The 17,999-nt window shown below is 46.5% G+C and overlaps 1 protein-coding gene across 1 annotated transcript in view; it reads right to left on the bottom strand.

The window, feature by feature from the left end:
* Positions 1-17,999, bottom strand: part of BCR (BCR activator of RhoGEF and GTPase) — a 356,931-nt gene that overhangs the window by 235,467 nt on the left and 103,465 nt on the right. The window contains exons 3-4 of the mRNA XM_069215112.1: positions 5,383-5,487; positions 4,534-4,719 (exon numbers count right to left, since the gene is read on the bottom strand). Of these exons, the coding sequence (XP_069071213.1) occupies positions 4,534-4,719; positions 5,383-5,487 (291 nt within the window). The remainder of the gene's footprint in view (positions 1-4,533; positions 4,720-5,382; positions 5,488-17,999) is intronic.

Raw genomic sequence — 17,999 nt, 5'->3', positions numbered from 1 at the left:
CTGACTAGTTCCAGCAGCCTGCCACACTAGAGACATGTTGCTGGCCCCATGGGGAGAGTGCCTTTGTCACTCTGAGGCCAGTAACAAAGCCTGCCCTGGGTGGAGATGCTAACACCTCCCCCAGGCAGGAGCTGTAACACCTGGCGGTGAGCCTCAAAGGCTCACCCCTTTGTCACAGCCCAGCAGGGCACTCCAGCTTAGTGGAGTTGCCCGCCCCCTCCGGCCACGGCCCCCACTTTTGGCGGCAAGGCTGGAGGGAACAAAGAAAGCAACAAGGAGGAGTCACTGGCCAGTCAGGACAGCCCCTAAGGTGTCCTGAGCTGAGGTGACTAACTTTTAGAAATCCTCCATCTTGCAGATGGAGAATTCCCCCAATAGGGTTAGGATTGTGACCCCCTCCCCTTGGGAGGAGGCACAAAGAGGGTGTACCCACCCTCAGGGCTAGTAGCCATTGGCTACTAACCCCCCAGACCTAAACACGCCCTTAAATTTAGTATTTAAGGGCTACCCTGAACCCTAGAAAATTAGATTCCTGCAACAACAAGAAGAAGGACTGCCTAGCTCAAAACCCCTGCAGAGGAAGACCAGAAGACAACTACTGCCTTGGCTCCAGAAACTCACCGGCCTGTCTCCTGCCTTCCAAAGAACTCTGCTCCAGCGACGCCTTCCAAAGGGACCAGCGACCTCTGAATCCTCTGAGGACTGCCCTGCTTCGACGACGACAAGAAACTCCCGAGGACAGCGGACCTGCTCCAAAAAGACTGCAACTTTATCCAAAGAAGCAGCTTCAAAGAACCCTGCAATCTCCCCGCAAGAAGCGTGAGACTTGCAACACTGCACCCGGCGACCCCGACTCGGCTGGTGGAGAACCAACACCTCAGGGAGGACCCCCGGACTACTCTACGACTGTGAGTACCAAAACCTGTCCCCCCTGAGCCCCCACAGCGCCGCCTGCAGAGGGAATCCCGAGGCTTCCCCTGACCGCGACTCTCTGAAACCTAAGTCCCGACGCCTGGAAAAGACCCTGCACCCGCAGCCCCCAGGACCTGAAGGACCGGACTTTCACTGCAGAAGTGACCCCCAGGAGTCCCTCTCCCTTGCCCAAGTGGAGGTTTCCCCGAGGAAGCCCCCCCTTGCCTGCCTGCAGCGCTGAAGAGATCCCTTGATCTCTCATTGACTTCCATTGCGAACCCGACGCTTGTTCTAACACTGCACCCGGCCGCACCCGCGCCGCTGAGGATGAAATTTCTGTGTGGGCTTGTGTCCCCCCCGGTGCCCTACAAAACCCCCCTGGTCTGCCCTCCGAAGACGCGGGTACTTACCTGCTGGCAGACTGGAACCGGGGCACCCCCTTCTCTCCATTGAAGCCTATGCGTTTTGGGCACCACTTTGAACTCTGCACCTGACCGGCCCTGAGCTGCTGGTGTGGTAACTTTGGGGTTGCTCTGAACCCCCAACGGTGGGCTACCTTGGAACAAGAACTGAACCCTGTAAGTTTCTTACTTACCTGGTAAAACTAACAAAAACTTACCTCCCCCAGGAACTGTGAAAATTGCACTAAGTGTCCACTTTTAAAATAGCTATTTGTGAATAACTTAAAAAGTATACATGCAATTGAAATGATTCAAAGTTCCTAATGTACTTACCTGCATTACCTTTCAAACAAGATATTACATGTTAAATTTGAACCTGTGGTTCTTAAAATAAACTAAGAAAATATATTTTTCTATACAAAACCTATTGGCTGGATTTGTCTCTGAGTGTGTGTACCTCATTTATTGTCTATGTGTATGTACAACAAATGCTTAACACTACTCCTTGGATAAGCCTACTGCTCGACCACACTACCACAAAATAGAGCATTACAGGGAGTGCAGAATTATTAGGCAAATGAGTTTTTTGACCACATCATCCTCTTTATGCATGTTGTCTTACTCCAAGCTGTATAGGCTCGAAAGCCTACTACCAATTAAGCATATTAGGTGATGTGCATCTCTGTAATGAGAAGGGGTGTGGTCTAATGACATCAACACCCTATATCAGGTGTGCATAATTATTAGGCAACTTCCTTTCCTTTGGCAAAATGGGTCAAAAGAAGGACTTGACAGGCTCAGAAAAGTCAAAAATAGTGAGATATCTTGCAGAGGGATGCAGCACTCTTAAAATTGCAAAGCTTCTGAAGCGTGATCATCGAACAATCAAGCGTTTCATTCAAAATAGTCAACAGGGTCGCAAGAAGCGTGTGGAAAAACCAAGGCGCAAAATAACTGCCCATGAACTGAGAAAAGTCAAGCGTGCAGCTGCCACGATGCCACTTGCCACCAGTTTGGCCATATTTCAGAGCTGAAACATCACTGGAGTGCCAAAAGCACAAGGTGTGCAATACTCAGAGACATGGCCAAGGGAAGAAAGGCTGAAAGACGACCACCACTGAACAAGACACACAAGCTGAAACGTCAAGACTGGGCCAAGAAATATCTCAAGACTGATTTTTCTAAGGTTTTATGGACTGATGAAATGAGAGTGAGTCTTGATGGGCCAGATGGATGGGCCCGTGGCTGGATTGGTAAAGGGCAGAGAGCTCCAGACCGACTCAGACGCCAGCAAGGTGGAGGTGGAGTACTGGTTTGGGCTGGTATCATCAAAGATGAGCTTGTGGGGCCTTTTCGGGTTGAGGATGGAGTCAAGCTCAACTCCCAGTCCTACTGCCAGTTCCTGGAAAACACCTTCTTCAAGCAGTGGTACAGGAAGAAGTCTGCATCCTTCAAGAAAAACATGATTTTCATGCAGGACAATGCTCCATCACACGCGTCCAAGTACTCCACAGCGTGGCTGGCAAGAAAGGGTATAAAAGAAGGAAATCTAATGACATGGCCTCCTTGTTCATCTGATCTGAACCCCATTGAGAACCTGTGGTCCATCATCAAATGTGAGATTTACAAGGAGGGAAAACAGTACAACTCTCTGAACAGTGTCTGGGAGGCTGTGGTTGCTGCTGCACGCAATGTTGATGGTGAACAGATCAAAACACTGACAGAATCCATGGATGGCAGGCTTTTGAGTGTCCTTGCAAAGAAAGGTGGCTATATTGGTCACTGATTTGTTTTTGTTTTGTTTTTGAATGTCAGAAATGTATATTTGTGAATGTTGAGATGTTATATTGGTTTCACTGGTAATAATAAATAATTGAAATGGGTATATATTTTTTTTTGTTGAGTTGCCTAATAATTATGCACAGTAATAGTCACCTGCACACACAGATATCCCCTAACATAGCTAAAACTAAAAACAAACTAAAAACTACTTCCAAAAATATTCAGCTTTGATATTAATGAGATTTTTGGGTTCATTGAGAACATGGTTGTTGTTCAATAATAAAATTAATCCTCAAAAATACAACTTGCCTAATAATTCTGCACTCCCTGTAGTATTATCTCTTTTTACCACTATTTTACCTCTAAGGGGAACCCTTGGACTCTGTGCATGCTATTCCTTACTTTGAAATAGCACATACAGAGCCAACTTCCTACAGTAAAGCATTAAAGAAATTGGATGAGGTAGTCTCATCCACGTAATGTGCCATGCTTTATCATCGGCCTCCTAATTCCACATTGGTAAGGTAGAACTACCAGGGCGGACTCAACCTCAAGTAGTTTTTTTTTTTAAAGAGTTCTTTAAAATGATTTTTCTAGATAATCTTCCTGGATTCCAGTTCTAATTAGCTAAGAATACCTCAAGGTAAACCACAAAGAATACTTTATTAGGCTGTATCTGGATATGGATAAAAATACTGAAAGTATGATCAGAGGATGTTTTGGGTACAATTACCATTATACTCTGTCCGCCAGCATGTTTCTGCCCCAAAATAGCCAAACCTGGTGCTGGGCATTCACCAGGATCCCTAAACTATCCTATATAGCGATATGTAATGGGGTAAGCAGGGGCCTAGTGTCACACATTCGTCAAGGAGAGGCACCGCACACACACATTTGTCAAGGAGATGCGCTGTCTAGAAAGGGTGCATCTCCTTGATGAATATACAGTCACAGGAGTCTGAGTCGCAGCCCCCCCGCCAAATTACCACTGCTGTCAGAGGGCCACAGGTATTGCAAAACTCCAGATGAATAACCAAGCTACTCCCTTGAGGAACTGGACTTCAGCTGTAGCAAGCTGAGCAGTCATGGTTAGGTAAACGTTCAGAAGCAAACTTAGGTTCAAAGTCAGCTGAGCGAAACACACAAGGCAAGTTAGAAAAATCCAACCAGGCACAGCTTTCCCATTCCATGCACTGAAGCCTGATCCTACAGAGGTCACAGGACAAGTGAAGCCCGGATGTCTCCCACCCAGTGCCGAAAGAATGTTTGATTGAGTGTCTTAAAGCACATGAGGACTCACTGTTCCATTCCCTGCGCTGCCAGAAGCTAATGTTATGACTTACCTGGTGCCCAACTATCACCATCTCTCTGTGGGTAGACTGATGAAGTAATGTCACAGTAACTGCCTCCCACCCCCGTGATGATGCAAAGCACTTACCAGCTTCTGGAAGAGGTCGCCCACCCTCTGCTGATGGCTCCACTGCTGGACCCGTGGGAAGAGACGGTCGTAGAAGTCCTTGTGAATCTCGTAGAGCTCAGGCACTTTGAAGAAGATGGTCTCTATTTGCTGGTTAGTCAGCACCGGCTGGGATGTGGTGGCAGCAGCCTTCAGCGGCTTCATAGGCTGAGATTTGTGGCCAAAGGAGCACAGTAAAGAGGGGGACAGAATAGCATTTTAGATGACAAGAACCGGCCTGAGTCTTTGCACCCAAAACATCTATAAATGTGTGCCTTTCCCCCATTGCAGTCAAGCAATTTTGCCCCAAAGCAAGCACGCACACACACTTACTCATAAGTGTCTGCTTCAACTCTCTTGGATTTGTCACTGTGTAATCTTCCTCTCTTTAACCCTCAGGGTAACTGCCCCAGCCAGCTGAATAGACAGCCTCTAGAAGCCACACAGACCCCTCCCTGCTGCCAGAGACAGCACTCAGAAGCTGCACATTGGGAGAGACACCAGTCTCTTGCAGCTAAGCAGAAAGTCCTCACCAGCTGCACAGTCCTCATCAGCCACATAGACAGACTGCCCTGTTCTCCTGTAGAAGTTGTCATTAATGGCAGAAGCAATGGCTACCGCCAGCAAATACTGCTCCCTCAGTCACAACGCTGGCCAAAAGCAGAAAAAACATGGGCAACAGCCACAGCCCCCACAAACAGCTGCATACTTAAGAGCAGCCATGAAAAGCAGCAGTTAAACTCCCAAGTAGATCAACCCCTTATCAGCTGCAGCAGCCCTTGTCAGTGGCTGTACTCACCAGCGGGAGCAGCCCGAGGCAGATGTACTCACCAGCAATAGTGCTTCAAGATGGCTCAGGTAGGTTTCCTCGCTGGAGAGAATTGCAGACAATACCCACTTCCTCATTTCCAGGCCTTTTTCCAAATCTGGTTCACTCTAAAGAGAAGAAGAGTTGGGCTTTCAAAGTAAGTGTCTGAGGGCTAAAGGAATTAAGACCAGGAAGAAATAATTTAAACATAGACTTTTCAACACAATGAGATCAATAAAAATACACTGAGTTGATCACTGCTCGTAATACTGCATAGGGGTACCGCTAAAGTAACTTTGCCTAGAGTGGTCACAATTACAATACTAATTCTAGTAGCTCTAGATGGTTTTCATTGAATAAAAGTAGCTCTTATTACAGAAAAGGCTGGCGGCCCCTGGGTTAGACCCTGACTGAAAATTCCATTATCCCATTTGCAAATGGGAACTAGTGTGTACAGGGGGTGTTACATGACTGTGGGTGCCTCCACACACAAAACCTAGACTATTCACTTAAGACAATCTGGTCCCTAAATTTTGATACCCCTGGGAACTTTATTTTGTTTTCTTAACCCTTTTCCAGCACCATTATCTCCCTTAATAGAACACTAACAATCGAGACCAGTTCAGCAGTATCTGGTGACTTAAACAGAATACCCAAGAACTGTGCTCCGTGGCCCCACATCAGCTATGCGCTGATTCCCAATAACCTCACTCACTGCACTATCACATGTTATGGCTAGGAATCTCAGTTAACATGAGTGGTTGGTTATTGGGCTTTGTAAGATTTCTGGCTGCTTCTCAGCCACTAGGGCCCAAGCCAATGGGGTTGAATCTCCTCTGTAGCCAAGGCTGCTGAGAAATAAAGACAAACAACAGACATATCCTGTACTTGTAGCATTCTATATGACACCTTTCATCACTGAATAGTTTTTCCACATGGGAAATGTTAACAGCCAAAGTTATTCTGAGATTACCAGAAGCAACGATCTCTGTCTCACAGTATACGAGAATTCCATGTTCCAAACTATATCACTTTAGAAATGTTTGGAGTCTTGTTCTCGTGTCTAGATTTATTTGTCTGCATATTGATATTGTGCACAAAGAACTATGTCCTTTTAAGGAGAACTATGAAAGGGCATAAATCGTTACTGAATCATTACTTTGTGTCATATGGTATCTTGTTTTAAACGCTCATCACCTCCTACAGTAAGCAATGACTGCTTGAGCACACAGTCATTCGGAGACACAAGACACAAACAGGAATCTCCGGCACTAAATAAGTAGTGCAATAGTACTCAAGGGCCTGGGGCATATATCACAAACACCAGTACCAGAGAAGCAGTCACTGACAAGCCCCGCCCACTGCCCCCATGCTCCTCCCCCTTCGAGGACCTATGTAATGGCAGCTGCAGCGTGGACCTACCATTAAGCATGTGCCTATGCCCTGCCTCCTAGATGTACCTGGACCAGGCCTTCCACCAGTCCTTGCCATCATGCTCCTCATGCTGCAGCCTCATGCTCCTCTCTCACTCGTACAACGGTTGTTTCTCTGATCTCCTGTCATCTTGCTCCTTTGTCCTGTTTCTTTCATGGTAATTTTTGCCTCTTTCATTCCTTGCTTCTCCATCATTGTTTTATGCCCTTTTTATCTGTTTCATTCCCTGTGCATCACTCTGTTTTTGCTGTTTGCTCTGCTTCGATCTGTTTCCTCTGTTATGGCCTTTTCCCTGTATTGCCAGTGTTTCCATTCAAACACATCCTTTTGTGGCTTTCTACTTACCATTTTTCTGTCCTTTTGCCTCTTTTTCTACTCTCTGCTGCCCTTTCCCGCATTTCTTTCCCACCTCCTGCAACCCCTACCTCCTCCTCCTGCTTCTTAGTTGTCCTTCTTACATTCCCAACAAGCACCTGTCACCACCCCCTGTGCTGCTCCTCCTTCCCAGGGCGTGCTTAACAGCGGCTGCTCTGCCGCCGCAGCAAAGGCAAGCCCATCTGTGCCCAGACTGCACCCAGCATCACAAACCCTGGCCCAACCGCATCCCAATGGTACTCCGCCGCCTCCCCCTCTGGGCTCTCAACCTGGGACACCCCTCCACACACACTGCTGCTGCTGCCCCACAGCAGACAGAGCCTTCATTTGCACCCATTGTCGCTTTGTGTGCAAAAACACACCTATCAACACCATTACTCACACACTCCACATGCAACAAAACCCTGAAACCCGCCAGAAAACAACAATTAACATGTATGCTCCTCAACATCCACTCACTCAGCAAACACCATGAAAATCTAGGGCATACTGAGCAACCAACTCCCGGACATCCTATTCCTCAAGGAAATCTGGCTGACCGCCAAGATGGCACCCGCCATTACCACAGCTGCCTCTGAAGCATACAAGATCACATAGCAGGCTTGCCAACATAAACCAGGAGGAGGCATCACGATCATCTACAAAGAATCAATCAACTGCACCCCATCCACGAGAACACCACCATCTACATGAACTACTTACACTTTAAACTGAAAATCATGCCAATCTTCAGCCTGAATGGAACCCTTATCTATCGCCTGCCGGGAACTGGAGCTAGCTTCACCGACAACGTCACAGACTGTGTTGCCCTTCCTACCATCTAATACAAAGCCTACATCCTGCTTGGAAACCTGAATTTCCAACTGGAGAACCACAACAATCCTAGTGCTACTGCATTTTACGAAAGTCTTGGAAATCTAGGACAAGCTAAACACGTCACCGGACTAACACGCTGCAGGACACACCCTTTACCCGCTCTTCACAACCTTCAAGAAAATAAAAATCACAGCAACCATGCCTCTCACTTGGACCGACCATACCATCGTCCATTTCCAAATCAACTTTCCTTGCCAAACCAAACTTGCCACCGTGAGACAGACTAGACATAACTAGAGTAGACTCGCAAAACCACAATGAGTCCCACACCCTGCGTACCGGCCAGCCCAACCCCACAGACAACCTGGACTGCGACATCCAGCAACTCGATAAATGGATTACAGACCATGCGCCCTGACAAGCCCCGAACCACAAAACAAACAAGTTTGTACACAGATGAAGTACGAGCAACAAAACAACCTTGCAGGCAATTAGATAGAAGGTGGAGACTACATCGAAAAGAATCAGAAAAAGACACCGTCAAAGCAGGCAGTGATGCTACCATCAGCAGAGCAGAAAAAAGCAAAAAGACGGCACTAGCAGAACGCACAGAAAACAGCATCAACAAATACAAAGAGATCTTCATGATCACCAAAGCAGCACCACCCCTTTGCAAGACTTATGCGCCAAACTTGTCGCCAGCCTCCCCTATCGAAGACCTCAGAAACACCCTGACAACTTGGAAAACAGTCACCATGGAAGGACCTGCCAACATCATGAGATCCATATACTCTGGGACCGAACAGAGCCATGTTCCCACCGCATCTTCAATATGGATGCCTCTCCAATCAACTAAATTCTTACCCACATCCTCAACTTCTCCCTTACCACGGCAGCAATCCCTGAAATCTGGAAACATGCAGCATTAAACATACGACTGAAAAAGCTCTCAGTTAAACGTGCCCTGCTAGCTAACTACCACCCGATCTCCCTCCTTCCTTACCCAGACAAGGTAATAGAGAAATTTACTAAGGGCTGTTTCAGTGCTGTGGCTGGCTCTGATCCACAACCTCAAAAATCACCAGCTCCTGGACATCACAAAATCAGGCTTTAGAGCCAACCACAGCACCAAAACAGCCTTCATCGCAGCAACCGATGGCATTAGGATAATCCTTGACTGAGGAGAAACAGCAGCCCTCATCCTGCTGGACTTCTCCGCAGCCTTCAACACAGTCTCCCAAATCTACCCTCATCAGAAAAATTAATGAAGTGGGTATCCAGGGACCTCAACTGGATCTGCTCTTTCCTTACAGGAAAAATACAAGGATTCAGCCTGCCACCAGACAAGTTGGAAGCCAGGAACCTCATTCGCAAAGTCGCTTAAGGGTCTTCTCTCAACCCGACCTTATTCACATCCACATGACCCCACTGGCAGACATTATCAGTTCACTTAGCAGCAACATTTTGTCTTAGGCAGAAGACAGTCAATTGATACCCCCCCTTGTTGGACAATACCCCCACAACCAAAAACAACTGACAGATGCATGTCCGCTGTGAGATCCAACTGTCAAAGCTAAATACAGAAAAGACCGAAGCGGAGACCTTTGGAAGGAGGACCTCAGCTTTAGACTCCATCTGGTGGCCAGCAGACCTCTGACTCAAACCAGTCCCCGTCGCTCACGCCAGGAATCTAGGAAATGTCCTCAATGACAAACTCGACAACTCAGCCCAAATTAACACAGTGATCTCTACCTGCTTCCACACCATGAGGATGCTGTTGGAAATCTTCAAGTGGCTCCCAGAAAACATCTTGAAAATAGTAAAACAGGCCCTTATCAGCAGATTTGACTATGGCAACACACACTACACGGGGAGCACCAAACAATGGAGCAGGCTCCAAACTGTCCAGAACACCACAGCAAGACTCGTCCTCAACCAACCTTGCCACACCCACATCTCCTCTCACCTCAAAGCACTGCACCGGCTCCCCATCGCATTCAATTCAAAAGGCTCACATGCACATACAATGCATTTCACAACATAGGCATCATCTACCTCAATAGCCGCAGACAGTTCCACCACCACACCAAACACCTCTGATCAGCAGGACTCTCACTAGCACAGCTACCCAGCATACACAAGAAGAGAACAGGTGGCCACGCTTTCTCTCATATGGACCCCAAAGTCTGGAACAACCTGCCGCAGCAGATCAGAGCCTCCTATTCACTTCTCAGGTTCCGGCAGAAACTGAAGACCTGGCTCTTCAAGTAACCACTCCCTGGGGAGATACAGCCCACTTATCTGCCAGCACCTGGATACCCTCCTGGGTGTTCAGTGTGCTATATAAGTAGGCTTAATGAACAAGTTACCTACCTTCTATAACACATTATCTGGTAGAGACAATCTCTAGTTGCAGATTCCTTAACTTCGAATTCTCCCAGGCATCAGACAGGATCCGGAAGATTGGTGAGCAGTACCCCTGAGCGCCAGTAGGGTTAGACCATCGGTAAAAAGGACTCTGTCATAGACCTGTAGCATTAGGAGCTGAGGGGTACACTCCACAGTCAAAGAAGCTTGAGTGCAGACCTGCAGTAAAAGGAACTCTGACTTAGCCAGCAGCATTGGGAGCTGAGGGTTATACTCAATAGCAAAGGAAGCTTAGCCATAGAGCTGCAGTGGTGGGAGCCCAGGGGTACACTGCACAGTAATGGAATGTTAGGGGCACAGACCTGCAGCAGTAGGAGCTGAAGGTTACACCCCAGAGTAAAGGAAGCTTAGGGGTAACACCTGCAGTAAAAGGAACTCTAGCACAGACCTGCAGTAAGCAGCAGGAGCCAATGGTCTGAACCTGCAATAACTACTTCTCAGGGAAAGGGCAGCAACAGATGGAGTTCTGGGCTAGACCATCAGCAGCATTAGCATAGGGGTACACACTGTAGCAACAGGAGCTCACTTGAAAGATAGAGCCTAGAGACAAATCTGCAAACAATGCATTCCTATGACCCAGTGGGTATTGAGAAAAACTTCCCCACTTGACCATAAACCCTCTCTGAAAACCAGGGTTCACTATTGTTTTAAATAACAACCAAGTTTGACTACGTTTCCAAGAAATCCAACTTCCACATGTGGTCCCTCCCTGGTTACCAAGGTGATGAGTTTACAGCCCCAGTACCTCATTTCAACAACTCAGTTCTATAATGTTTTATTAGAAGTTATTCAGTACATTTTATTACTTCGCTGTTTTTTTTCATGCTACTCCACCTTAACATTTCCCGCTGACTTTTCGTTATACTTCAGCTTACGTGATGCTACGCAAATAAAGATCTATTTTTCAGATAATCTTGCTTGGAGTCCTGTTATTAAGATGGGTAGAGTTTCAAGGTAAAACAGAGGGAGTTTGCCGCTAGGGTGGTGTCGGTAAGAAGGCTTCAAAGATGCTTTCGCTCAAAAACAAGTTGTGCCTCAGGTCTCTGTAGCAATCAAACCGAGGGAGTGCATACCAACTATACTGCAGTGTACTGCTGAGTCAAATGACAATCTAGTTGCGTCATCACTGGGCTCTCCATTAAATGGTAAAATTAACAACTTGAGAAACGCCTTCTTTGTTTCTTTGTAGGCCAAACTAAGAAAGAGCAAGGCTAACCGCAGCGACAGGCATAATATGAACGAACCATTGTATTCAAATCTTCATCTTCCCTTTGGGAAACATACTAGAAATCACCAGAAACACCTAGGCAAAGGGCTATATTTTTATACTACCTCCCGACTCTTGAGTCTTTTCACTAAATTGCTTCCTTTTTGATATGTGGCCTCCAAAACTGGATAAATTATAGTGGCTGAGGAATGCACAAGAATTTCACAACTTACTTTTAACAGCTGGTTAGACCAACAATGATCCACTTCCTTGTGCCTATTGTACTGCCTGATCTTCTCCAGGGAAAGGCAGAGAATTGACAATCTTTTTGAGTTACCTAAATTCTACCACAAGGTCTCAGAGTTCAATTAATTGTCTAGGGTGCACCAGTCACTCACGTTAACCAATTCACTTCCAGTTCTACAGCTTCTGATCTCACTCTTCTGCGTATAGAAATGCATTAATCTGACTTTCCCAGGTGCGCACATTCCATAAAGGTCCTTTTACACAACACATACTAAGCAGTTGTATGACATGCAATTTCTTGGTCTTTTTGCACACATCGGACACATCCCCTTAATCTCACAATTCCCCGTATCTGCCAAACCACCTTAATCTCACTATTCCCTCATCAACCCTTTCTTTGAAAACATCGGATGACACCCACAATGATCAGAATACCCCCTCTTCCACACCCTTCTGAAGGCCTCCACTGCTTTTACACCCTTCCACATAATTCAACTGTTAGCATACCCAACGGATACCCCCTCCACCAGTGCTACACCCAATGGAAGACTGTACCTACAGATGGGTCCACTACCTACAACCCCATCACATAACTTTGCCTTTAAAAACCTTTACTGCCACTTCACCCGCTAGCAAGACCACCTCTGTCATTAGGCCACTGAGAAGACATCCATTGCCTCACCACCAATACTAGACTTCCAATGGCTCTGCATTCATGAAAAGGCTTTGTCTTGAAGATGTGCTCCGCATTAAACCCAATAAGAAGGCCTCCTCCCAACACCCACTGGGAAGAGCTTTACTGCCAACGAACCCATTGGTAAAAACCATACTGTTAACACACCATAACAGCTCTCCGACATAGGACCCTCCACCTTTGAACCCTTTGGGAGATATTACCTCCCTCTCTCAGCCATGGGCATACCTCGCCTGCATCCAACAAAGTTTACGTGACTTTGTCTTAACAAGTTCACCTACCTTAACATCGGCTGGAGAACTTAAACCACTGATCACTCTGCATCCATCAGAAAAAGTAGGTGCACCCCGTCAAAAGACCTGTTGAATAAAGACACTTCCAGGACACCGCTGGAAGATCTTCTCCACTTCCTCTGTGTCCACCAGAGGAGTAACTTGCCTGAACACCAAAGAATGCTCTTGCCTTTATAACCTTTGGAGAACGTCTTAAACATCAACTTGTGTTTCACTGCTTTGACAACCACTGAAGGAATCACTCACCTCCACAAGCAATACACTGAAGGAATCACTCACCTTCACAAGCAATACAGGTCGTTCAATAAAAGTTAGGTAAGGGGCATCTCTACTTCAACACAGCCCAGAAGGCAATCTCTGCCTAAATGCTTATATGAAGAGGCTGCCACCCACAATATAAATCCGAGGGCACAACAGCCGTAGACAGCAACCCATCGTACCAACATAAATGTAAAGCTAACTCCCCAATAAAAACTATATAAACATTTCAAAGTTAAAATCTGCACATGTCGCCAATACAGGGAATGAAAGTCTCCACCTGTTAAGGAAACCGTGCCACTACGTGGCTGTTTGATTTTTGCTACTCTTTCCTGTAACTCTCCACCACAAGGAAGGCAACAATCTGCAAGATCTTTTGTACGCTTCTGGCATTTCTTTTATTATATTCAACAGCAGAGCACAAGACAGTGCTCGCCATGTGGTGCACTTAAATTGTAATTCTATGCCTAGGTGAGCGTGACTATTGCCCTTCATCATTGATCAGTGGCACACCTCTTATTGCCTATTACCAAAGGCAAGAGAAGTAAAAGTGCCACCAGTTTGCTTAACTGGATTCCTTCCTTCCTGGCACCTTTAGGGGTGTACTGTATGCTCTGTATAACTTTCAGGCACTGTGACACTGGGAGACTAGGTTCGAGATGAAGGGCGTTCTCCAGTGAATAAGGTGAAAGCTGTACAAAATATGTGTTCCCCTTCAAGGCAGGTTGTCCGCCATTGATAGGATACAGTGAAAATGTGTTTTCTCATGCTTGGTTCCTCAGATCCCATGGATATGGGTAAGTGGTACAGTTCACAACCTGTTGCTGGCAATCAAATATTTGCCTAGTACCGGACCTTCCCACCACATGACAACCAGGAGACCTAGGCAAAGAGAGCACTGATCCTCTCTAAGGGTAATTCACATGACCATTTGGTGCCAGTTCCATTCCTCTGATCGACAAAAGTGCAGAGGGAAGTGTGAAAGCCTGTTAGCGTGCACTCTTTCTGAACTGGAGGAGTGTTTAAATGTAAAGGTAGTTTGCCTTTTGCTTAGCCCTGACTTGGCATCATGGACACCAAAGGAGGATAAACACTTAACCAACCCCGATCCAGTAACTTGTATACTGTCTGACTTCAAGAAAAGCCTTAGTCACACCAACTGAGGGAAATATTCATCAAGGAGAGGCCTGTGTTGCAGTACCTTATCAAAGTCATGACCAAGTCTTGGGTGCTGGAAGAAGCCATCCTGCTGCTAAGAACGAGAAGCTGACTCTGGGAAAGGAACAGCCTCTCATCTACACAAATCGAGGAACAAGGGCCAAAAACCTGAAACCCAAGTCGGTTACTTCAAGGAAGTGAAATGGAAAGCAGAAACAAAGACCTTGCAACACAATTCACAGAAAGTGACGCAAGAACATCTGGGCATCAAAGACCGAAAGTTAGAATTCTAGGCCTGCACGTGTGGTAAGCCTTCATCATTCCCAACCCAGACCGTAAAGTCGGAGTCTGTAAGTGGCTGCATGTGCCCATGTCCAGCTCAATGGGGATACAGAGATAGTCAACCTAGATCTTAAGAGTGCTATCCTGTTGGCTGAAGCTGGTCAAACTCATTTAATAACTACTGGGACAATCCTTGGTGTCCTTGCAATTCCAGAGCTTTTGGGCTTGAATTAGCAACTGTACTTTAACTCCGAAGTCCATTTCCCAAGTGCCAAATGCTGATCTGTGGATCCTGAGAGCACCCTGCCAACCGAAAATCTCAACTGTTTGTCGGGAAGCGCTCTGAGACACACTCTAAATTCTAGCCAAAACCCTACCCTAGTGGTCTCCTTGCACCAGCTTTAAACCCAAGTCGTGTTTGGACCTTAACTGATTTTCCCTGTACTATGTTCAGTGGCAGCAGACACCAACCTCCAGACCCATCAAGGTCATATTAACTGTAAACAGACTCAACTTATGAAAAACAGAAATGCGCTAAAAAAAACATCTACCAACTTAGGGAGGATCCCTGTTTTTTTCAAGTGATAGGTTTTGGAAGACTTTACTTTTGAGACAGTTCTATGTAGACTCAGCCCCCTAGCCTCAGACCCACTGAGTTTTGAATTTTACACCCAGTTCACCGAGAAACCAATGTAAACGGACAAAGGTAGCAGAGCACACCTAATTCTGTAACATTGTGCCTGGCACCTTTGCCCATTCACTGGACATTGGTTAACAAATCCACAGAGCAAGGCATGAGACCAAAGAGTTCCTGTATACAGATCGGGTCACCCAAACCACTCTCAATCAATAACATTAGACATACGGCCCAATGTTATTTGTGCTACAGTGCCTTACTTCCTTGAGGGTCAGATTTCGATCCCAGAAGGTGCGACTGTCTTCCGGGTTTCTGTGTGTTTCCTAATTTTGACTGCCCTACTTTCCAACACTGTGACGCCCATCAGAAGGCACATCTGCCTCAACACCCATCAGAAGACATACCTATCTCGATATTCAGCAGATGGTGGCATTCTTTCAACATCCATGAGAGAACCTCACTACCTGATACCTCTCAGAGAACCCTCGGCTTTGACTCCCATCCGTGACTAAAAATGAACCCAACACTAATCTAATTCTGCCGTCACTCTGACACACATCCGTGGACGCACCCACAATGCAATGCCCATTAGAGGGCATGTACACAAATTAGCATCTGTAAAGGTTTGTCTCCATCTGCCTAAAATCCATTAGAAGATGTGTTTGACAGTCATGACGTGCTTCAGAAATGCTCCCCTTCCTCAGAGTAACTCTAATGAAAGTGTACATCAACTTCAAACAAGGAGCGTCATCCACCAAATCACCCCTGGGAAATCCTGATTCTGGGAAATACGGATTCTTTAGATGAGATACTACTGCAACACAGCTGTGATAGCCAACTGAGGAGTTTAAAGTCCATCAAAACATATCTGAACGAGCCTCAACACCCAACAGAGGATACCTTTACCATGAGGTTATGTTTGCCAGTCTCTGACCATCAGAGGACATTCCCCTACTCAGAAACCAAATAATACTCCTGCTTCCACACCCATTAGAGACTACCTCTTCATCCACACCTATCATAACAGTCTACATCCTCCACACTCACCGGGAAATCTGGTGCCTTCATGCCCAACTAAGAGTATCCCTGCCTCCAAACCCAATGGAGAATATCTCTGCCTCTGCACCTACCAGAAAATACCCCTTACTCCACTCCCCTCAGAGAATACTCCTGACTCTCCACCCCTCAAAGAACCCTCAAAAGAACTCCTCAGCCTCCACACTCCTCAAAGAATCCACCTGTCTCCACTCCCGTCAGAGGATGCTTCTGCCTTCACGTCCACAAAGTATAACCCTGGCTCCACACCCTTCAGAGAATACCCCTGCCTCCAGACCGTTCAGGTAATACCTCTGCCTCCTCACCCAGCAGAAAATGTTACTTCTTCCATACCCCTCCAAGAATACTGGTTTTCACAGCCGTTCGAGAATACTCCTGTCTCCACAGTCATCCGGAGAATACTGCTGCCTATGCACCCATCTGACAATATCACTGCCTCCATGCGCAACAGAGATACCTTTGCCTCACCCCAACAGAGAATACCCCTTGTCTCCATGCCAAACAGAGAATACCGCTGCCACCACACCCAGCACAGAATACCACTGCCTCCACACCCAACAGAGAATAAAGCTGTCTTCATGCCCAAGAGAGAATGCTGCTGCCTCCACATCCATCTGAGAATACTGCTGCCTCCAAGTCCAACAGAGAATACCCTTGCCTCCACACCCAACAGAGAATAGTCCTGCCTCCACACCTAACAGAGAAAACCCCTGTTGGAAATTGAGTGCTTGATTTAGGGGGTGAAACCCTTCTCAAGCAACAACCACAATCCTTGTCAGGGTGAACCACAAAAGTCACTAAATTAACCTGTACTTTACCCTCTGGTAGCCTGGCAAAAAACAGTTGGGCTTAACTTAGAGGCACTGTGATAAATATTTATGCAGCACACAAACAGTAATAATGTCAAAACACAATACAAAAGATATCCATCACCAATTTCGAAATATAGAATACACTTTAATAATTTGAGATCAAAACAACAAAAATCAGTAGAACCATAGATACACAATTTTAAAGGTTTAAGTAAAAATAGTGTCAAGAAGCAGAGTACCAACTGTGGGTCACTCTAGACCGGGAGAAAGTCACTAGTTCAGGCCAACCTCTATTGTGCAAGTATTGGATACAGGGACCAGATTAGCCCTGCTAAAAGAGTTACCTTCTCAAAGCCCAGTGTGCAGAGTTCAAGATGTAAGGATTCACAGTGGAGAACAGGAACTCACTCCAGCAGAGGCCACTAAGGCTCAGGTATGTCCAGCTGCAGTTCCAGGTGGGGCAAGCTGCAAAAGGTCCGCTGGGCAGTTGCAGAGAGGCCGCTAGAGCTTGTTGTCTCCCTGCAGCTCAGAACAGGAAGTCAGCCAACTGACTCTTGGAGTCACTCTGGTTAGCCTGAAATTAAGGGAGCTGGACCAGTCTTCCTTCTCATAGTGCAGGGCAGGCTTCAAGTACCAGGGCACTCCTCTAAAGAACCAGGCCTCAGGCAGCACAGCAGTCTTCTAGTGAACAAGACAGGACTCAAGCAGCAAAGTAATGATCTGGGAGAACAAGGCATTCCTCCTTGTATAAAGTCCACGGATCAAGAAGTGTACTGAAGAGTTGGTCTGAGGGTCCAATATTTATAGCTGGTGCCAGCCTTTGAAGTGGGGGAATCTTCTAGTCATTCCCCACATTTGGTTCTGGAAAATTCCTTCCTTCCCCTAAACACGCTCTAAGGGGTCTGGGGTGAAAACAGACTGGTGTCAAGTTCTTTGTGAGTCTGC

The sequence above is a fragment of the Pleurodeles waltl genome, chromosome 11 (assembly GCF_031143425.1).
Source record: "Pleurodeles waltl isolate 20211129_DDA chromosome 11, aPleWal1.hap1.20221129, whole genome shotgun sequence".
Taxonomy (NCBI): domain Eukaryota; kingdom Metazoa; phylum Chordata; class Amphibia; order Caudata; family Salamandridae; genus Pleurodeles; species Pleurodeles waltl.
This window is presented reverse-complemented; position numbering and strand designations above follow the sequence as displayed.